At 32.4% G+C, this 23,767-nt stretch overlaps 2 protein-coding genes across 3 annotated transcripts; one reads left to right on the top strand and one right to left on the bottom strand.

Moving 5' to 3' along the window:
* The first annotated feature begins 271 nt into the window (after positions 1 to 271).
* On the top strand, positions 272 to 5,795 carry LOC148310775 (N-acetylneuraminate lyase-like). 2 transcript variants are annotated; one of them, XM_088257733.1, is made up of 9 exons: positions 301 to 379; positions 812 to 941; positions 1,926 to 2,071; positions 2,178 to 2,346; positions 2,959 to 3,104; positions 3,759 to 3,945; positions 4,645 to 5,107; positions 5,189 to 5,384; positions 5,445 to 5,787. In XM_088257733.1, exons 1-7 carry the CDS (start codon positions 377 to 379, stop codon positions 4,824 to 4,826), a joined length of 963 nt encoding a protein of 320 aa, XP_088113859.1. In that variant the 5' UTR covers positions 301 to 376; the 3' UTR covers positions 4,827 to 5,107; positions 5,189 to 5,384; positions 5,445 to 5,787. The 2 variants fall into 2 exon arrangements, with proteins under 2 accessions (XP_088113858.1, XP_088113859.1); XM_088257732.1 differs by having other exon boundaries at positions 272 to 379; positions 4,645 to 5,384; positions 5,445 to 5,795.
* Positions 5,796 to 10,672: 4,877 nt separating this feature from the next.
* On the bottom strand, positions 10,673 to 23,371 carry Rab8 (RAS oncogene family member Rab8). The gene is made up of 6 exons (XM_088257751.1): positions 23,181 to 23,371; positions 22,706 to 22,766; positions 22,309 to 22,513; positions 20,841 to 20,981; positions 11,197 to 14,149; positions 10,673 to 10,809 (listed from the first exon to the last, which is right to left on the bottom strand). The coding sequence occupies exons 1-5, from the start codon at positions 23,302 to 23,304 to the stop codon at positions 14,039 to 14,041; spliced, it is 642 nt and encodes a 213-aa protein (XP_088113877.1). The 5' UTR covers positions 23,305 to 23,371; the 3' UTR covers positions 10,673 to 10,809; positions 11,197 to 14,038.
* Between the last annotated feature and the right edge of the window lie 396 nt (positions 23,372 to 23,767).

Raw genomic sequence — 23,767 nt, 5'->3', positions numbered from 1 at the left:
AAAAAATGGATCTGGATCATAGAAATGTGTCTATAATTATATAGACACATATCTATGATCCAGATACATTTTTTCATTATTCATATATGTGTTCATCGTCACCTTTTTATTAAAGACCAATTTATTTAATCCATTAGGTAAAAACTTATTTTTTAACAAACACACCATAGTCCTATGATATGTTAGTTTTTGGTTGCTTTCCTCTCTGGAAACACTATCAAGTATATTGCATACATACACAATGTAATGTATACACATGTGTAAAATAATCAATTTTAGTTTTAGCATCAAAGTGAAGTAAGCTGAGTATTTTGAATGCTCTTTTTAAGTTGATGGCGTGTTTGTATTCAAAGCAGATTTTTTATTTTTAATAAACATGGTGAGTATTAAGAACATTTGAAATACAGTTCCATTAAAGTATTAATTTTATTGTTTGTGTGTATAGAAAATAAAAATAAAATAGAGTTAGGTTTGGCTGGGTTCCCAATGTTTAGTAATCATTAATTATAATAACTAAATATGAGGATGATGGAAAGATTATTTGAGGATAACAGTTTTTTATTTTTTAAATTGAAAGAAATATTTGTGTTTTTATTATTTACAAAAATACTTCAATGTCATACTATTCCTGTGAGCGTAAGCGGCTCATTATTAGAAATAGGTATTAAATTGTGGGTTTGACCCGAGAAACTCTGACTCGAGAGTCCGCAACACTAACCACGGGACCACAACCCGACACATACGGTTTGTGTTTAATCTCCCTTTACCATTATTTTATTACTTTGTTTAAGTATCGTTTGTTGTTTTTAAGGTTCATTTTGGATTTCAAGGAGCAATGGCTCCAGTGTTTACACCTTTCAAAGATAATGGTTATGTTGACCCTGAAGGAATAAACAAATATGCTCAACATTTGCATACAGAAGATATCAAAGGAGTTCTCGGTGAGGTTATGATTAAAATTTTCATGGTTGCCAATTAAAATTATTAGCTGAACCATAATTTTCCTTGCCTTTAAGCTGAAATTAAGAAAAATACTGGTTTCTTTCAATTTTATGATTATATAAATAAGCACGCTCAAAAATTTCAAACCTTGTCTAACAATATATTATGTGTGAATTTGAGGAAAAAGGTATGAATGTATTAACCCCATGTGGCATTTGTGCTATCTGGGTATAAGTGGGGTCAAATAAGAATGTGAAATTCAATATTCCACCAGAGTGATAATATCCTATTCCTACTTATATCATAGCTTATGTAGTTTATTTATTCCTTTCAAGGAGCCTATAATTTTGTTTTCATACTTAAAAGCTTCTTCCTCTCCTTCTTCATGAGCCCTCTGACTTCCACTGCTGGATACAAAACTTCTTCTTCTTTCCATTTCTTCCGGTTCATTGCTGCTTGCAGCCAGCTTAAAAGCTTACCTACTTTTTTATCGATCATTATCATCATATCGCCTATTATATTTTATTGATCATTATTATGTCCGCCTCCGTAGTGTAATGGTCAGCACGCTCGGTTACCGTTCTGGAGGTTCCGGGTTCGATTCCCAATGGGGGTAAAATAAATATTAGTGATTTTTTCACTGTAATATTTATTCAAAATTACCATGGACTGGTACCTGAAGCGGAGGGCTGATCACCTTTCCTTCATGTATAAACGATCAAGATAACACTGCGTTTATACGACAGTGCCCTATGCACCATTTGGGTGCGGATAAGGGTTTTATATCATCATATCACCATATTACCATCAACGTCTTTATAAGGTACTATTTTATAAAAATAGCACTATATAAATTACCTAAATTATTATAAATATTACTTCATACTTGAAAGTAAACCACCATTCATATGACACATTTCATCCATGTTGACATCAAAATACCCATCCTGTTATATTTTAAATTGGTTTATTAATTTATTTAGTGAATGGACCATGTGGAGAAGGGATGTCCATGAGTTTACAAGATCGCAAAAAGGTGGTAGAGACATGGTTAGCAAGTACACAGAGATATGGAATGCATTTAATGGTACATGTGGGAGGAGCGTGCTTACCTGATGTTAAAGCATTGGTAAGGATCCTATCTTCAAAGCATTTGATACAATTTAATATACAAATTATTGTTTTTTATTATAATAATAGCAATATTAATTTGTAGAAAAAATCATTCTTTACAGGCAAGACATGCCCAAAACAAGAAAGCTGATTCTATTGTGACTCTACCAGATTTTTTTAATAAACCATCCAGTGTAGAAAACTTAGTAAATTACTTAAAAATAATCGCTGATGAAGCATCTACACTACCATTATTATATTATCATGATCCTAGTTTAACTGGAGTTACCCGTGAGTGCCATTGATTTTTAATATATATTTTTTTATTAAATACATCTTTAATGGGTAAATTTTCAAGACCAAGAGGGAACCGTTGAGATACGTTAAAGTATGTTGGATTGTATGTTGGATTGGTCATGGAATGAATAAATCTATATTTGAAGGTATATTTTTTACATATCATATTACAAGAGTGTTTTTTCATTTCATTTTGTTGGCAACATTGCTAAAATCCATGTGTACCAACTTGATTCATGTTCTAAAATTAAATGCTATTATTTAAATAAGTTTTGACAGCTGAATAAGTAGGTAGATACTTACTCCTTATAGATAATTTGAGAACATAGATATAAATTTATATTCATAGATAGAAATGTAATAAATAGGAATTGAAATCTAGCCATATTTACAGTGCTATGGCTAGTATAAGTGATCTCTTTATACACTACAACATTCACCATTCGGTTCATGATAACCACATTTACTAAATATTTAAATTATGTTCACATCTTAACAAACTTTGGAACATATTTATGTTGAGGTATCATAAAATCATGATTATTTTAATTAATTTGTTCCATGTAACCCATGCAATTCCACATGTTAACACCAGAATACTTCTAGTGGACATGGTGACTTTAATTAGTGAGGCGTCAAAGGAAATTGCAAATTTCCAAGGGATTATTTACTCCTCGCCAGACATGGAGACAGCATCAGATGTGTTGAGAGCCTGTGGTACCAGCAAGACAGCATTTTTGAATGGAGACCAAGTATGAAAAAACATATTTATTGAAAGAACAAAAGTTACCATAAGCCACCGCCCTCACTTGTTATTATTTTTTTTATTGTAATTATTTAACTAACAGATGAACACTATCAGGGAAAATTAATTCATTTATTGGTTTACAAATAAATGCCATTAACTTAAACTGCAACAAAAAAATATTCCTCTATTCCTAGGAAATTGAATGAGTAACAGTGCCTCTGAAAGGTATAAAACAGAATGCAGTAAAATTGGGAAATATTCTATCACACAGGCAAGTGTTATCAAATAATAAAAAAAAACAATATAAAATAAAATAATATTAACAACGCTGAAAAATTTGCTACTAATTTTGAACTGTTGTTAAATTTTTTTTACCTAGATTATAGAACTTTAAATTTAGAAGTGGAATAATTTTTTGTTGCCAGATTACAAAAAAAAGGTTTTTTACAAGTAGGTACCTAATCCATATTTGAGATAAGTAAATATCACTATAATATTAGCACTAGAAGTAAAAAAGTGATCACCTTGCCTTCATGTAATTAGCGATTAAGAAGCTGTGTTGATATGATGCTATACCCTATACGCCATTGGATGCAGTTAAGGCTTAAAAGAAGACTTACTTCGAACCAATTTTTTGGTAATTTGTTTTTATTTGTAGGTTTTGGCAGCAGGTTTAGCAATAGGCTTCAGTTCCTATATTGGAACTACGTACAGTATGCTGTATTCCTACAGTCGTTTAATCATAGAGGCTATGACTAATAATAACGGACAAAGGATCAACTTGACAAAAGCCATAGAGCAGCAAAATCAACTGAACAAATTGATCAAGATTATAACCGTATTTGGTAAGTAAATTTGAGAATTCACAATATTTTGAGTGTGTCCAAATACTTGTTTACAAATCTGGGTTTCTCCACCTAGGAGTTATTTTTACACTTTGACATCTCAACATCGATAAAGAAGAATATGGAAGTTTGGGTAATTACAGGACGTATGACCTATCATATGCTGGTTAAGTGATTACTTTACACATTTATAACATTCACCATTCTAGCCAGGATACATGTCTACTTCCTATACTGCAATAACGTTTCAATTCAAATAATCATAGTAAACACGTTGACTGCCACTGCAATTTTCAGAATTCTGGCCAAAAAAGCCAATTTCATTTAATCATATTATATTATTAAAATTTTTAATCATTGTTATATTTTCTGTTCATTTAATTATAAATTTTCTGTTCATATAGCTAGCATTGATTTTTTTTTCTCTTCCCATGCGCCATCTATCCATATTAGCACTGATATACTAGGAATTATATCGTAGCTGCACGAATATGGCAAGTAAACACAGTAGGAGATAACTCGTAGTCGGCATCCTAGCAAAGAACGCAATCTGTGAGTTATCTTGTAGTTGGCAGTCAACGTGTTAATATTGGCAAAGTACAGAACTATTTGGGTTTATGCCTTTGCACATAATGACTCCATTTTATAAAAACATTTTTTTGTATTTTATCATTTGTTTAAAGATTTGCAATTAAACAGGTGAGTGGGTACCCGCCATGAAGGTTGCCATGGAGCAACTCACTCGGTTGTCTATGGGACCACCTCGCCCGCCTCTGCGCCCGCTGCCCTCTGCCACTCATCAGGAGTTGAGGGAGAAACTCAGCATCACAGAGACTCCTAAGAAACGTCTCAAGCAGGAACGACGCTACAGTGCAACGTGAAAAATATTCCAAAGTATTTTAAATGCTTATTTGAGAAATACATCAGACCAATAATGAGTTTTAAATAAAACTCCTGTTTTTTCCACTTGTAAAATAAATATTAGAGATTTTTCAGTATATTAATTTAATTTTACCCTGGACTGGTACGTGAAGCGCAAGGCTGATCACCTTCCCTTCGTGTATTTAACGATTAAGATAACACTGCTTCTATATGATGCAGTGCCCTATGCACCATTGGGAGCGGATAAGGGTAAGAAAAAAAAGATGACTAGTTACGGAAGGTACAGATGCTTCCATCTACGGGTTTGAATATAAACTGAGTTTAGTATTTATGAGTTTAAATGCAAATCCGTAGATGGAAGCATCTGTAGCTTCCAAAACTCGTAACAATATAATACTCAAATGGTAAAAAACAGGTGTTTTATTTATAATTTAATCATGTCTTACCACAAAGTGAATGCCGAAACAATAAATAACAGACCAATAATAAATGTAGTCTAACACTCTCCTTATCATTCATCATTCACTTTTTGTAATACCACTTTTTTGTGTGAAAGTGTAATATAACACTCCTTATCATTCATCGTACACAAAGTGAACGATGAATGATAAGGAGAGTGTTATATTACCATATCACAAAGTTAACAATGCTTTTAATGTACAAAAAAAAATGTAGTCCTCTATAGTGCAGCGGTTAGGATGTTAACTAACGTGCATGTAGTCACCAGTTTAATACTAGAAAGACCAAATATTGTTCTATATAAATGTTTTTTTTGTCTGATTTTTAATACTTACTATACACCCTAGTTAGTAAGATAAACCCAATTTATAAAATATGACATGTTACTTTATGTGTAGTCATCTATAGTATTGTGTCTGTGTATTGACCTGTAAATTACGTAATAAGTATTGTGTATGTAATGCAATAAATAAATAAAATATGTAATTCTTCGAGAACAAATGTATTTACTAAGCGTTTCTCTCACTCTCCACGAGCACTGAAGGTACAACCGAGTTACGTGGCGCAAGCGAGACACTCCCACATTTTGTCTGATTACAGTAACCGCCTCAGTCCATTTTAACATATAACTACGAAAGGATATTTTTCTTTTAAACCAAACATCTGTAAGGTTTGAATAATCTCGTACAATGCTGGCATAAATGTGTTTCAAATGTGTGGTAGGTATTATCGAAGGTAGCTCAGACTGCGGGCCAACTGTGAGTAAAGGGTCAAATAAAACATTGCTGTAGTTTTCTATGCATCATCATGGATATATATTAAACCATATCCGCTCCCTATGTGGAGCATATGGAGTCCACAAACTGTCTCTAGGCTTTTCTGTCGGCCACTAGCTCTGTTGCATCCTCCCAAGTCAGGTCCGCATCCCGAAGAATTGTCAGCAGTGGTCATTCTGGGCGAAGCGAACCTGATTCCTTGTAAAAGAGGCAAGCTTGATGGCGGCTCTTGGGAGGTATGCGGAGTACATGGCTAAGCCAACTGAATCGCCTTTTCTTGACGACAGTTGTGACCAAGATTTCCTGCGTCCTACACCTTATCTCTTCATTCTTCACAAAGTAAAACCACCGCATGCCTAAAATTCTTCGCAGACACCTATTCTCAAAGTTAAGTACATGGCTGCTCTGGGCCCTTGTAAAATGCCATATTTCACAGCCGTGTAAGAGAATAGTCATGGATATATAGATGAATGATAATTTTAAATAAAAAACAGTGTTTATAAAAAAACATTAAAATTTTATTTAAATTAAATACTTTACATCATGTAAAATAAAAAATATGTTTATAATAATATATATACATGTACGTGTTATTGTAATACCATTAAAGCACACATGCATCTAGTCACACGAGACAGAGCTCAGGAATTGTGCTTCCAAATAAAGACTTACATAGAAGCAATTAAAAATGTATCAAAAGCTAATTATGTGAAGCCTACACAATCAAATTATGTGACGACTTCCTTAATAGTTACTAATTATTGTATGGAGAGATATCTTGTTACTAATATAAAGGACAAATCGAAGGTATTAAACGTGGCAGTTAACCTCTATACCTGTAATTTTTCAGCAACTAAAAATAACTAATAAAATTATTTAAAGTCAGGAATATTTTGTACATTGATATTGCTCATTTTTGTCATAATTGATTTTGACTCTGCAAGTTCATAGAAAGTCATAGATTAAGAAATCATAGTCTTATCTGTTGCATTCATAGAAAAACTATTTTTTAAAAAGGAAACACTAATGACTAATCGGCTGTCCAAATTCAAAACACAGTAAGGGACTTTATTTTTTGTAGTACGTTTTTTTTGCATTTTTGGACTAAGTAGATTCTACTTAGTCCAAAAATGCAAAAAAAATGTACTACAAAAAAATGTCCCTTACTGTGTTTTAAGTTTGGACAGCCGTAATGCGATTCAGGCAGTCAATAAAAAGGTTGTCAGTGTATCAATGAGTGTAAGCATGATTACAGAATGTCATTTTGATGCAACAATATCAAATGACTCATTATCCTACTTACCAAGGAAACCTCATTGAAGTATGGGAGGATAATAATTTTTTTTTCAAACAAAATTAAATCACATTATATTGCAGTTTTTTTAATAAGTATATATATTTTTTATAATATGCATTGGTAAATTATAGGGAGTTTTCTGACACGTAAAAATACCTTAAATTATTTTACAGTTTATTAATTATGTAGATTTTTAATGTACGCAAATATACTTTGTTGTGAATAATGAACCACATCTATTATTCCAAGATCAACAGGACAATTGGAAAAATAATTTTTTGATTGGATGTATTGTTGAATCTTGTGTTTACATTATACATTTTAACCCTGCAATGTTCTTTCTTTTAATAAATAAGAAACACATCAAATATGTACCGGAATGTACAGAATACAAAAGTATTTGATGACAGATTTTTCTTTTCATTTTATTTAACGGTTAATTTCGCAAACTACTAGTTTTCATTTAAATATGAATAGTGATGCCCATGAAAATTTTATTTCACTTTGTCACTGCATACATTTTTGTTTCATTTATCTTAAGGGACTCACATTAGCAGTACAAGTCATACAAGGTAATACGAGCACATGTAAGCAACCCGAGTACTCTAGACATTGCTGCTATTCTCCTTTTCCTACTTATTATTCCTCCTCCATTTTCATTCCCATATAGCAGTAATATCATTTGCTGCGCTCATTTACTTTTGTCATCCTTATCCCATAAAATATCCAGAAATCTGGAACGCATAACTGAGTACCTTGTCTTCATTTGATTAATGATCAATGTAACACAGAATCGAAATTCCAATATAAAAATAATGAGAGAAAAATGTTCGATTCATAATATGTGCATCAGGGGGCATTGTAGGGTTAAAAGCGATTCAAACGAGGTTTTAAAAAAATTACTATATACGATACAATCAATAATTGTTACATATTTTTTGTTGTTGCATATTTTTGTTCCTACATAATTATGTGATGAACGGGTATACAATAGTACAAAGCAAAAGACATGAAATTACAAATGTTTACCATTCTCTTATAAGTACAAAATAAAATTTTACATTCTAACTATTACAATTCTGAAACGATAAAGATTTAAAAAATAAAAACAAAACATAATTGTAACCAAAATTAAACGTTTGATAGAATATATATAAGTGAGAAGCGCACAATGGTCAGTGAATTGCGCGATCATAAGAATATAAGGAAAGATGTCCATGAAATATCTTCAATTGCAATTTTGCAACCAGTAAAATAAAACCACGACAGAAGATGGAGTAAACATGAAAATTTATCTGTATTATTTTTTGATATCTCATCAAAGATGAAAAAGAATATGGAAGTCTGGGCATTTACGGGGCTTACGACCGTCATAGGCTGGTTTAAGTGATCGATATCAAAAAATAATATGAAAATAACTCCTGTAATTGGAGATAATCCAGATTTTGTGAACAAGTATTTGGACACACTCAAAATGTTGTAAAATTTATCTGTGCGCGAACAAAATTTTGGCTGAATTTAGTAATTTGTTCTGATCTAAATTATTAATTGCCCCTTAAAACCACTGAAAATTTTAAATTACAGAGACACATAGACAAGTTTGTAACTCAAATTTCTCATGTTTTGTTTACTTTCCACGGATTGAAAAAAGATCCGCTCCACCCCGAATAACACCCAATTTTTATTTAAAAACAAGAGTTTAAAAAAAAGTCAAGACGTATTAGTAAAATAACAAATACATATTTACAACATTTTGAGTGTGTCCAAATACTTGTTGACAAAATCTGGATTATCTCCAATTACAGGAGTTATTTTCATATTATTTTTTGACATCTCATCAAAGATGAAGAAGAATATGGAAGTCTGGGTATTTACGGGGCTTACGACCGTCATAGGCTGGTTTAAGTGATCACTTTACACACGTGTAACATTCACCAATTCTACCCATTATTGACAACCACACTACTCAAATTCTTGGAAGTTCTATATATATGAACCTTGTTCATGAATCACTAAAACTTCACTAGAGACATCTATTGGTGAGATGTAAAGAAGCTTTTTATTAAGCAGAAACTCTTATATTAGTATGTGAGATCCGAATCCCGGATTATAATCACACACATGAGAAACGCCAGAAAATACCATTTTCATTTTTATTATAAAGCTTATAATTTGACCAGATAATTTATTTACAACATTTTTAGTGTGTCCAAATACTTGGTTTCTAAATTGGTTCATATATATATATATAGAACTTCCAAGAATTTGAGTAGTGTGGTTGTCAATAATGGGTAGAATTGGTGAATGTTACACATGTGTAAAGTGATCACTTAAACCAGCCTATGACGGTCGTAAGCCCCGTAAATACCCAGACTTCCATATTCTTCTTCATCTTTGATGAGATGTCAAAAAATAATATGAAAATAGATATTATTGCATAAGATTTATCACTTTAATAAAAACTTCTCTGTGGAAGTTTGTTCCGTCCTAGCTTTTAGAATGTTTCGGATATGAATTAGTTAGTGTTTTCAAATAACTGGTGGCGGGGCATATGAAGCTCACTCGTAACTCAAATTGTGGCTCACAGCTTAAATCAAAAATCAACTGAGCAAAGAATTTAGGGAAAGGTATCACTGGACTTGTGTTATGTAAATTTAACTATTATTTTTGCTATAAATAAGACACGTTTTTATTAAATTACTTTTTACAGTTATACAAAGGATTGCAATGTCTGAATTCTTAAAAAAAAGTATTGGTGTTTTGTTATTAATGATTGAAAAATAACAATTAAAAAATTGCGATACAATTTTTTCTAAATTATATCGCATATATATATATATATATATATATATATATATATATATATATATATATATATATATATATATATATATATATATATATATATATATATATATATATTGTCTGGTTGAGTTATGAGGTGAATATTCCCAATGAGAAATTTAACTAAACAATTTAATTCAGTAATTAAAGCAGTCGTAAATACTAAAAATCATTTAAAGGCTCGATAATTAATTGGTTCTAATACACTTACAAAATAATTGAATGCATAAAACAATATTTTGCTGCAGAATTGTGGAATACGAAACTCAATACAGCAATTGCACATTCACCGTAAATAATTTAATTACTGGACATTAAAGTAAAAGGTCTGTTACCCATCGGACACTGCGTATGGAAGGTCCTTTAATATTGATGACTTGTAAATTTTGGAAAAATCAAGAGGTGCCCTCGGAGAGTATATTTAAATTGATAAAAGAGTTATTTCTCACTATTCTTTTTCTTGTTAATCTTTGTCTAAAATAGCCTGGCAGTGATCAGTCCAAACTATAATCCACTGCAAAATATACATATACTCAATATATTGATCTTAAATAAATGAGCATAAGATAAAAGGGATGAGAACCGGCTTTTATAATATATCGCTCACTCCTTTCAAGAACGTCATAAATCAAAATACACTTGATTTTTCAGGAGAACGTTTTTAAAGTTTAAAAATAAAATACAATGTATTTAAAATAAATATCAAGACACTTATTGAGCTTTTAACTATGCAACGGATCTTTTTAGGTAAAACCTGAAGGTTTTTCTACATTTGAAAAATATTTAGTATATTTTTTTAAAAAAATTAAAAAATACCTTTTCTTCAAAATGCAAATACAACACTTTCTGCCCTGTAGCAGGTAAATATTAAGTTAAACATATGCCGCTTTTGCTGCGATATAGTACATTTTCTGGGCATTCCGAAAACATGCACAACTGAAAATTGACGATTTTTGATTTATGACGTTCTTGAAAGGAGTGAGCGATATGTACATATTTTTTATATGGAATTCTTTAAATTAGTAATCTATACAATATGAACATGGATAGTACAAATTTAGATTTAAATATGTGATAGCATTCTGGATTTTCGTCAATGACTACGCACCATTTTAATGGAATAAAAATACTATTTGGATATCAGACCTATAAAAGACAATTATCACAACATAGAAGGCGTAACTCTGCAAGTTGACAGAAAATAATAATTTATGATATTTTGGATTTTTAAAATACTGATTTAGTCACAGTAAGAAATAAAATGAACTAGAGGAAAAAATTGGAATAGGCGCCAAAATGAGTAACTTTTACTGCAAACAATCTCTTCTCACATCCTGTTAAGAGATCACGTCCAATTTAACACTCACCGTGACTATAATACATACATGTCTAAATTGACATTTGAAAAAAAAAACAAGGATAACTAACAGTCATGATCACAGGGTTTTCCAAAACTTCCGCTATTTGCCTGTCGTATCGTAACATATTATAAACAGGTGTCTCATTTCACATACTTATCGAATAGGTTACAAATAATGTACAAAAATGGTTTAGAACATCGAGATGATTGTATTTAAATCTAATAATAACTTCAGTGTTATTTACCGTAGCCAATATTGTCATTGTTGATAATTAACTAGTTCACACCGTAGTAAGGCATCAGTGGACAGCATTTCTAGACAAACTTTACTCGGGTAATATTTTCTCGTGCGGAGAACATAACCAATGAGTCTTCAGTTGTTATTTTCGGGAAAAAGAGGATTAACTCTAATACACAAAAAAATTAAGACTTATTTTTTAGACAGATTTTCTGGACGATAATGAATTGCAGTAAAATCATTTTAACAAAGATTTTTCAGATCAAAAAGTGTTCTTTGTCTGCCATCTCTCCTGCTGGATGTAGGCCTCTTCTAATTCCTTCCAGAGTGAAAGGAACTAGAGGGAACTAATTTGGAAATTATATTTTGCTCAAAATTTTGGTTTAGGATACATATTTTTTAAACATGGATATTCAAAACACGTTGCTTTAAAATACACACAATAATTTAGAATAACATCAAGTGAACATATAATTAGGGATGATTGAACAAGAATATTTTGGGATATCACATCTTTTCAGAACCTGGGTTTACTCTGAATATCATGTCATGCGGTCCACAGAGTGTAATATTAGGGCTATATCATGGATTTATCATATCGATAAGTATTTTATTGGTAAGCGTAACTTTACTTTTATTTGTAACGGCATTTAAAACAAGTTGATAATAAGCACTGAGTTCTTCTGCCGTTCATTTTTAATTATTATGAACTGGATTTTGGTTTGTCACTGGATATCTATCATCGCAAAAGTCACTCAGTCAAGGGGGTGACTCACCTTATAACAATCGGGGGTAGTCGGAGTGAAATGTGTAATTATTGAAAACGAAAAGCAATCATCATTAAAGCGAATAGTGATCAAAATATAGATATTTTCCAATATTCACAGGGGCCACATTTCAAAAAGAGGATGCAAATATCGAGACTTTACTCTCAGGCAGTGACAACGCTTCACAAATTGCCTTCATTTTATCATGTTTGTTAAATTTTATGAGAATTGAAATATTTAATGACAACAAAGGAAAAACTGCTATTACAAAAGTATTTCTCAACAAATTTATCTACAGAATTTTCGGGAAAAACTGTCGCCATTATCTTAATTCAAAACAAATTGTGACCATGCAAAACTTGTATGATATTTTCATTCATATTTTTTTCCATCTAACGGATAGCCTTGTCGAAAATACTGCTTAGATTGATGTGTAAATTTAATCTCGGAAATTATCACTAGCCATAAACAATGGGGCTAGTAAAATAGAGTTAGCAAATTTAAGTACCTTGGAAGTGTCCTACTTGAAAATGACGACCCAGAAACCGAAATGAAATGCGGAATAGAGGCCACTCACACAGTTTTTGACAAAATGCTAAATAAATTCTGTAATGATGGTTACATAAAGAATGCTACACATTCCACAGACCAATATAGTCCAATATAGTAACTGATAGGAAGGTGTCCTATATGTGTTTAGAGGAGAGAAGTACGAGCTATAGCACCTAATCATAAAAGGGCAAAATAGAGGGTCCATGAGGTGTGGGTAGAAGGCAGATATCGCTCACTCCTTTCAAGAACGTCATAAATAAAAAAACTTGATTTTTTAGGAGAACGTTTTTAAAGTTTAAAAGTATAATACAATGTATCAAAAATAAACATCAAGCCACTTGCTGAACTTTTTACTGTGCAACAGATCTTTTTAGGTAAAACCTGAAGGTTTTTTTCTCCATTTGAAAAATATTTATTATATTTAAAAAAATTGATTAAACAATACCTTTTCTTCAAAATGCAAAAACAAAACTTTCTGCCTTGTAACGGGTAAATATTAAGATAAAAATATGCCTCTTTTGCTGGGATATAGTACATTTTCTGAACATTCCGAAAACATGCACAACTGAAAATTGACGATTTTTGATTTATGATGTTTTTGAAAGGAGTGAGCGATATGGCTCCGGAATATACGAGATTGAACCGAGATTAGAGCAGTTGAGTTGCTGTTAAGACCTGCCCAAGACAGGGACACATACTCTCAAGTGAAAGTCAACATTGGGGGGACCTGACATGAAGAAGAATAATAAATGAAAAGAGTAGGTATTAATTTTTCCCGAATAAAAGCAAAGTCAAGTTTACCGACGCGATACTTATCGATAGGGATAAAGCGTGCATGATTGGGGGCCCGGTGTCACACGAGCCTTACCGGCCGATGAGGGCGGGGTGACGGGGCGTCGGGTGCGAGCGGAGGCGGTGTCAGAGCAGGGAGCAGCGGGACAGCCACGCGGGCGGGCGCCGCGGGGGCTCGGCCTTGAGCTGCTGCGCCCCGCCAGCGCCCCCCTTGCCGATGGTCGGATTGCTGGCCTCCTGCGCAAACGAACAGTTTTAAAAAAATACAAATAAATCGATTTAAATTATAGAATTATAAAGAGATTAATCATCACAAAATATACAGTGAACCTCCCTATAACGTCAGAGATAGGTTCCGCGTTATCAGAGGGAAGGTTTTACGGGGTTAATGTTTTAAATAGGAATATTTAGCGGAAGGCTGATCACCTTTCATTCATGTATTTAACGATCAATATAACACTGCTTCTATACGATGCAGTGCCCTATGCACCATTGGGGTGTGGATAAGGGTTAGAAGAATGTTTTAAATTGTATTACATTTTACATTTTAACCAGCTAGAATGCGTCATTATTAAATTAAAATACAATCTAAAACCATTTACCCCCTGTAACATTCCCTCTGATAACGCGATACCTATCCCAATGTTATAGGGGGGTTTACTGTACTGATTATTTTGAAAGCGAGAAATATAAGCAATATTTTGAGCAAGTCCAAAATCTTTGTTCACAATGTCCGGGTTTGTCTCCGCTATCTGTTACCAGATTTACAACAAGTTCGAGTTATTTTAAATAGATGAAGGAGAATATATGGAAGTCTGGGCAATTACAAGGCATACGACCTACTGTTTAAGTGATTTATATACACTTTATACACATGTAACATTCACCATTCCATCCATGATCGACAACCACACTACTCAAATTTTGGAAGTCGTTTATATATGATAAATTTCACGACGTTCAATGATTCACCATTCTAACCATAATTAACCATGATTCACCATTCAAACCATGAGTACGGCTATTATCCTTGGCTCTACCCGGCCGAGTTTCTCCAGGGTATGATGGCTACAATAGTTTAGAGACTAGAAGGAATGTGTATTTGTTTACGAATTTTTATCCATTGTTGCGCGGTATGATCGATAATCCTGAAATTATCCGGAACATGTGTATGTTCCCGATAGTTATCTAAGACAGCGTCGGCATAGATTGTTTCACATTCCTAAACACAGGACCAACCTGCTGATGGTTATGCCTGTAGGAAGAGCTACCGCTATGTTGAACAATATCTCATTGGATATTGATCTGTTCCTTGTGTCTGAAGGAGTTTTCCAAAGCGGGATTCTTCTATACCCTTTAGCAATAGTATTCTTGCAAATTTTTGATTTTAATGTATTTTAACGTATACTCTTTAAATTTTAAGTTTGTAATGTGTACGTTAATTGTAAATAAATAAATTGAATTGAACATTTCAGGTATGTAAAATAATTCAGAAAGAATCATACATACATTTAATAAAGGTAGATGGTGTCGAAAAACTAGCATGTTAACTCTTTGAACCCTAGAGGACGGTAAACCGGCTTTATTTAGTAACGCATATACCCTACTGGCCGGAATACCGGCCCCAACATCTATCCTCATTACCCTACGGCCTGGAATACCGGCCTGCCAAGAAAAAACCGAGACGATACTTTTGACTTATTGCGACGTCATCGCGAGTGTGAGAGGGGGGAGAACTTGTTTGAACATGAACTCAGATTAATTTTGATTAATTTTGGATCGAAATTTCATTTTTAGTCAAAAATTACTCAGGGTTAAGGGTACTTGTACAATGAGCGCTTCAGGGTTCAAAGAAGGTTCAATTAAAGTACAAATATAACTTGAAACTCGAAATTTTACCATTGAGAAATTATAGGTAGAATGGTAAATATTACATGTATATAAAGTGATTACTTAAACCAGCCTATAACAGGTCGTAAGCCCTGTAAATACCTCGGCTGTCCCAACTTAAAACACAGTAAGGGACATTTTTTTTGTAGTACATTTTTTTGCATTTTTGGACTAGGTAGAATCTTCTTAGTCCAAAAATCTACTTAGTCCCTTACTGTGTTTTGAGTTTGGACAGCCGAACTGTGTTGAGATATCAATAAAAATCTTAAAAAATAAGAGCTGTGATTTATTAATTATCATCTAACATAACAAGAAGCCATTTTAAATACACAGCTAAAATTTCAATTAGATTTATGGAGCCGTGTGAACAGACCATGCGCTTATACAATCCAGGTGTAGGTAATGAAATGATTAATTTTTCAGTCTTCAAATCTCAATTTAAACCTAAATAAAGCCAAACTAATCTCACAATAAAAACAAAACTAATATCATGCAGAAAAATCAAATATTACATAAGAACAAAGTTGAGAATAATCTAGAGATGATGAGATTGATTATCAAGTAGTACAGCATTAATGAGTGATAATAAATGAGATAAAACATCTCTTCGGATCTTTTCAGATCCAGTACATCCTATATAAGACAACGATACTCTCCGAAGCTACAATGAATGAATTTGTATCTTTGGTATATTGAAAATATATAATAATAAAACAGTTGATGAGCCTAAATCATGCAGTTAAAAAATGACAGTAAAATTAATGATTTCCTTATAAAGGGTCCGCCAAATAACTTTTTTTTTTTTAAAAAAGGGCGCAAAACATCGAGTGTAGCTTCGGCTGTGTGGCACGTAGCGCCGTCCTGTTGAAACCAAATGTTGCCAATATCCTCCTCTTCAATTTTTGTGAACAAAAATCCGTTCAACATGGCCCGATAACGATCGCCATTGACTGTAACGGCCACTCCTTGCTCATTTTCAAAGAAAAATGGCCCAATTATGCCTCTGGACCAAAATCCGCACCAAACAGTGACTCGTTTTGGGTGTACCGGCTTTTCAATGTATGCGTGCGGGTTTTCTGTGCCCCAAATACGACAATTTTGCTTGTTTACATACCCGCCAAGATCAAAATGAGCTTCATCCGAAAAGATGATTTTTTTGGCAAAATCGGCATCTTCTGTAAGTCGATCGCAGGCCCACTCAGCGAAGCGAAAACGCATTGGATGGTCAGTTGGCTTCAACTCCTGAACCAATTGGACTTTGTATGGCGTCATACCAAGGTCTTTATGCAAAATTCGTCTCAATGATGTCTCCGAAATGTTCAATTGTTGAGAACGACGGTGAATTGATGTTGATGGCGCTTCACGCACACTTTCTGCCACAACATCGATATTCTCGGGTGTACGCACTGTTTTTGGCTTTTCACGCTTTGGTTTATCGATGAGGATGCCAGTTTCTTTCACTTTTTTCACAAGATAACGAACATACGGAGCTGACGGTGCTTCTCTTCTTCCAAAAACCGTACGCAATTTTCGCACACATTCTGCAACATTACCATGATTTTCAAAGTAATGTCGCAATATTTCCCAGCGTTGTTCAAGCGTATACACAACCATATTCGCTCAGCGGAAGGATAAAACTAATTATCTGTCAAATCAGACATGAGCTAAGTGTTACCATTCACGAAATAAGCACTAGTTGAAAAAAAAAACTTTAGATGGCGGACCCTATACATAATTGTAAATATAAAAAAAATGGGTAAAAGGAAATCAATACGTTTTCAGAGGCTTTAGATATTTTTATTTCTCTTTGTTTATTGCTTTATGGTTACATATTTTTATTATTAAACACACGAAATGTAACATAAATTACTGTAGTATGTTTATGTAAAAGATTAAGTACTAACCCACGACTGCCCCAAAGGGTGCATATGGGCCAGAAATTTATGACTGCTGAACTGCCCAGGATTTTTTTTTCAAATTTCCAATTTTTCAACTGGTATGAAGCAGTATTGTCAGTGTTACAAGAGAAGTGTTGCCAGCTCAAAAAAAAAACCGTAGTCGAGCAATGATTAATAATATAATACATTACATTTGGGCCCATATGGACCCCGTGGGCATTGGAGGGGTTTCCATGGCCTGGGCAGTTAAGAGTTAAGTATTAACTATTAAGACTAAGTATTAAGTCTCTTAAATGATATGCATATCATAAACTCATTTTCTTATTTTTTTTTTGAAATGTCTACAAACATATCGCTCACTCCTTTCAAGAACGTCGTAAATCAAAAAACATGATTTTTCAGGAGAACGTTTTCAAAGTTTAAAATATAGTACAATGTATCAAAAATAAATATCAAGCCACTTATTGAACTTTTTACTGTGCAACAGATCTTTTTAGGTAAAACGTGAAGGTTTTTTCTCCATTTGAAAAATATTTAGTATATTTAAAAAAATACTTAAACAATACCTTTTCTTCATAATGTAAAAACAACACTTTCAGCCCTGTAGCTGGTAAATATTACATTTAAAATATACCTCTTTTGCTGGGATATAGTACATTTTATGGGCATTCCGAAAACATGCACAACTGAAAATTGACGATTTTTGATTTATGACGTTCTTGAGAGGAGTGAGCGATATGTCTCAAACATCTGTGATGACATGTAAATAATCCTAAAATCTTGAATCAGATTGTGATTGACATATAGTAACATTATTTCAATAACTTTATTTTTACTTCCTAAAATTGGTGCCGAAATACAGTGGAACCTCTCATAACGAGGGAAAAAAACGTGATAAAGATGTTCCCTTGACAAGGAACATTTCGCATAACCAGTTACAGAGGAAGCGCAAGCCGGGACTTACGCAACAGCCAAAACAAAAAATAATATAATTAAAATGTAACTTTGTTTTAAAATCACCATAAAAATTTTAATATAACTTAAAGAATCGGTTAGCTTTGAAACCGGTAGACATTATAATTAGGTTATAAAAAATATTTACAGTGATTTTAAAACAATGTTCATTTTATTTTTACTTTTTTTGTTAAGTTCTGGAACGAATTATGCTCGCTATGAGAGGTTCCACTGTATTAAAAAAAATTAATTAATATCTCTCTTGAAGATTTGACATTGTTGATGATTTGAATTGTTTACATCCTATCTACCGCTATGATAACAATTGCAATGTTTTTTACATGATTAAGTGAGAAAATATTTTCAGTTCAAATATGAATTTAAAATTAACTAAGAATATCTCATATTGTAATATTATTTTATGAATTTTTTATAGATTGATCTTGGATTGAGACATCAATCGGTGCCATATTTTACGAAGACGTTTGGCCAAGATCTGATGAAAAACCGGTGTAAGATGAATTTCGATGCAACTGGTAAAAGCATGTTTTATTGCAGCTGGAACGCAGTCAACGTAAAATGGATGCAAACCAAAGCGTAGGATATACAAGTTTTGTTTTACCTTCTGCGTAGCGGAGATTGTGTGCATTGGGGAAGAAAAATAACATTATTAATTATACGTTTCACTCAAATATTATGTCACTGTAAATGTTCACATAAATATGTATAAGTTTTAAAGGGTTGTCTGCTTACTCCTTATTGTAATTGACCAATGTTGTTGACCTATATACTTTGAATTAATTTAAATATGTGCTATTATTATTTTAAAATTATTTACATAATACAACAGTAATAATACCCTGCTAAGTAAAAGTGCAGTAATTACACCAATGAAAATATTGAAAAGAAGAAAAAAAAACTTTTCAAAATGGGAATGTAATATAAAGAGTTGACAAAATGCAGCATTATCGGCATATTATATCTAAGAACATAATAATGTTTTAAAATACAGATTTAACTAAAAAACAATAAAATATTATTAGTTGTTTTTCAACTACAATATTACAAATTGCCACCCCTCTTACCGAGTCGTTACTGAGTAGTTTATGTCGCCGAATTTTGAGCTGCGAGGAGGGAATTAACGCTGTGGGGCATTTATTAATTGGTTTTAATGCTTTTGCTACCAACTTTCCACAGCCATGCATACGCATAATTATGCAATACGTTGTCAACTTACTAATATACTGTATAAATGCAAATTATCATAAATAAAATGATGAATGAATTTCCTGATATTCCGAATTATTCAAATTACAAAAATCGAAATGGAAGTTCTCGAGTCTATTCGGGTTGCTCATCATCCCAAATGCCGTAATTTTGCTTATTGACATATCCATTGAGCCAGAAATGGACCTCATTGCTGGATAAAATTTTGATCAAAAACAGCGGGTCTTGAAATTGAACAATTTGTAAAAGTTGTTGCGGTGTTAGTCTTTCCATGATGAAATGTCAAACAATACTGGACAAAACTACCATGACAGTTCATCACAACTCAAGCGTGATCTGTCAGTGAAAGTCTATTGGAAAAAAGATTGTAAAATCACCCTGTATGTGGAGTATGTTAAATTGTACATATGTAGAGTATGTTAAATTGTACATACGTAGAGTATGTTAAATTGTACATACGTAGAGTATGTTAAATTGTACATAAGTAGAGTATGTTAAATTGTACATACGTAGAGTATGTTAAATTGTACATATGTAGAGTATGTTAAATTGTACATATGTAGATAATGTTAAATTGTACATATGTAGAGTATGTTAAATTGTACATATGTAGAGTATGTTAAATTGTACATATGTAGAGTATGTTAAATTGTACATATGTAGAGTATGTTAAATTGTACATATGTAGAGTATGTTAAATTGTACATATGTAGAGTATGTAAAATTGTACATATGTAGAGTATATTAAATTGTACATTACTGCATTTATACTTAGCAAGGTAGATTGCATAGTAACAAATAAATAGTGATGCCAATCATTGCAGATCTACAAACTCTCAAATCAGTTGCAGACCTTTTTTAATAATTTGCGTACAAATTAATCATTCAAAGTACAACATATATTATTATTTCATGACTTTTTCCACAAAGATTATTTATTATCATTTAAAAAATCTTACCAATTTCTTTTCTACTTTAGCCTTAATGTCTCTGGCCAGGGTAAAGAAGGCATCCTCCACGTTGACAGAGGACTTGGCCGAGGTCTCCACAAACTTGATCCCATACTCCACAGCCAACTGCTCACCACGTTCTCTCGATACCTGGGATTTAGTTGAGAGTCCATTACTAAACAATTATCTATGGAATTGGGGGGTCGCCACGATCAATACAGTGTTGCCCATATTTAAAAGCCACCCCAAATTCTAGTACTTATTTATATTTCATCATATGCATGATTATAAATTACAATAAAATGCCCTTGCTCAATTTTCTCGTGCTGAGGGCACTTTTAACATCATATATTTCTAAAATTATAATGAAAGAAAATTGTTCATGACATGCAACAACATGTCGAATGATGATATTTCAGATCTACCCACTTAAATTATCCATTTATAAATATCTCTTTTATATTGAGTTTCTATTTTTAATGACTTTTAATGCATAATAATCTAAGTAATTATGACCAAAAGAGGTGTGTTGGTTTTTTTACGTGTTTTTGTGTTTTGGGTATATTATATTTATGTATATTATTTGCTTTTCAATTTCATAGCATTTTTTTTAAAATATGATATAATCAGACATAATTATATATGTGTTGAATACATAATCATAATTTTCTGAATTCCCTCTTCATGAACCTTGCGGTCTCTATAATAAAGATGCAAATGCTGGCTTACGCACACAGCGCAAACAAAAGGAAACATATAATTTCGTTGAAAACATATCAACTTGAAGTTATGAGCAAGAGATGACACAATTAATAAATGCTGCGTTAGTAAGTGAATTTTCTAAATGAAAAAGACAGATGAAGTCTTTTGGAATTTAAAAATCCTTTTATATGTAAAGTAGGTATGTTAACATAGAATAAGAAGAATATGGAAGTATGGATATTTACGGAGCTTAAGACCTCTCATAGGCTGGTTTACGTGATTACTTTATATACATTCACCATTCTACCCATGATTGAGGACCACACTACTCAAAATTTGGAAGTTGTATTTATGCTTTAGTTGACACCTTCTTTATTATGCTCGTTCGCAGTACCATCTATAGTTGAGTTTAGCAAATTTTTTGATTAGCAGAGACCTTTATGATTACACATTTACATATATTTCATGTTACCGACAACATCCGAAATTTGAGTATGGTGTTGTCGTCAATCACGGGTAGAATGGTAAATGTTACACTTAAACCAGCCTATGATAGGTCGTAAGCCCTGTAAATGCCCAGACTTCCATATATTCTTTTTCATCTATTCAAAATCTTATGATCACATGTGATGAAGATACGAAAGCTCGTTTGTGTAATGTCAACCGACAAATATTAATGTTGTTTTCAACTCTTTTCAGTTTTGCAATACTTAAATTAAAAACCTGCAGACTTCTGCTTGCTTCCTGAAAATTAAAGATAACTTCAAAATAGTACCTGTCTCTTGTCATTGAGGTCACACTTGTTTCCGAGCAGCATCTTTTCCACGTCTGCGCTGGCATTCTCTTCGATGTTTCGAATCCAATTTTTTATATTTTCAAAACTTTTGTCATTAGTCACATCGTACACGAGCATTATACCCATGGCCCCGCGGTAATATGCCGTAGTTATTGTCCTGAACCTCTCTTGACCAGCTGTGTCCCTACAAGCATTTGATATATCATTTAAAAACCCTATTTGGATCACCATGCATATGTCAGTCCTGCACTCCAGATTCTTGGATTTAGGAGTGAAAAACATTTGATAAGAAACATGTAATGAAATCAAAGAAGCGCAGAGTGTAGAATATAATAATGGGGTTTATCGTTTCTCATATGATTAAGTAAGTACTTACCATATTTGTAATTTTATTTTCTTTCCATCAAGATCTATCGTTCGAATTTTAAAATCTATGCCTGAAAAAAAAAGAATAAACATGTCATTTTGAGTGGTTGAAATGTTTTTTTTTTTAAATGAATAATACATCATAATATGCCAACATAGTCTGGTGTTAATATTTTATCTAATTATTAAAAATGCATCTTCTTAAGTTTAGAACGATTTAGATGAATCATTTCTCATTAATTCCAATTAAAATCAATTATTTAAAACATGTAGACGTCGGATGTTCTTAAGGTATACACAATGATCTGTCACCTAGCACAATGAAATTTACAAAGCAATTTGTACAGAATGAGAAGAAGACTAATCTCAAACCGAATAGAGGGGTAGAAAATATAAACATTTAAGAAAATAATACAAAGAATTTGCTAATAGCAAATTAACCTTTAGAAAGATGCATTCAAGAATGTACATCCAAAATGACTCACCGATAGTCGATATAAACGTGGTATTGAATGCATCTTCGGAAAATCTAAATAATATGCACGTTTTACCGACTCCCGAATCTCCGATTAACAATAATTTAAACAAGTAATCATAAGTTTTTGCCATTTTTCTTAAAAACTGATTGACCGGATGTTAGACACGAATCTTTTGGCATATTTTGAGAAATCGCCGTAATCAAAATAGTGTTGCCATGTGTCGGATACATTTTTTTTTTCTTCTGACTTCATTATTTAGCCATATCTTTTTGTTTTAGAAAAAATGTAAAATTGAATCCGTATTTCGCTACATAATTAGCATGATTTTATAAGCCAAATACTTTACAAGTGAAGACGTATAAAGTCTGAATAATTGGAGAGAATGGATGTGGTGAAAGTAAAGCATGATTGTAAAAAGAGTAATGTATCGTTTCATATTTTCTGTCTATTTCTGAGGGGAAACTAAATAATGATTAGTAATTCTAGATTAGAGTTAATAGTGATTCTATTTTATTCGTAAGTATTAATAGAAAAAGTCATATTTTAGTCAAGTTTAGCTAATAAAACATTATTCAAAAGAAGAAAAAAATCAT

This window comes from Brachycentrus maculatus, unplaced genomic scaffold (genome assembly GCF_059751285.1).
Source record: "Brachycentrus maculatus isolate JH-2025_06_01 unplaced genomic scaffold, ASM5975128v1 h1tg000087l, whole genome shotgun sequence".
Classification (NCBI taxonomy): Eukaryota; Metazoa; Arthropoda; class Insecta; order Trichoptera; family Brachycentridae; genus Brachycentrus; species Brachycentrus maculatus.
This window is presented reverse-complemented; position numbering and strand designations above follow the sequence as displayed.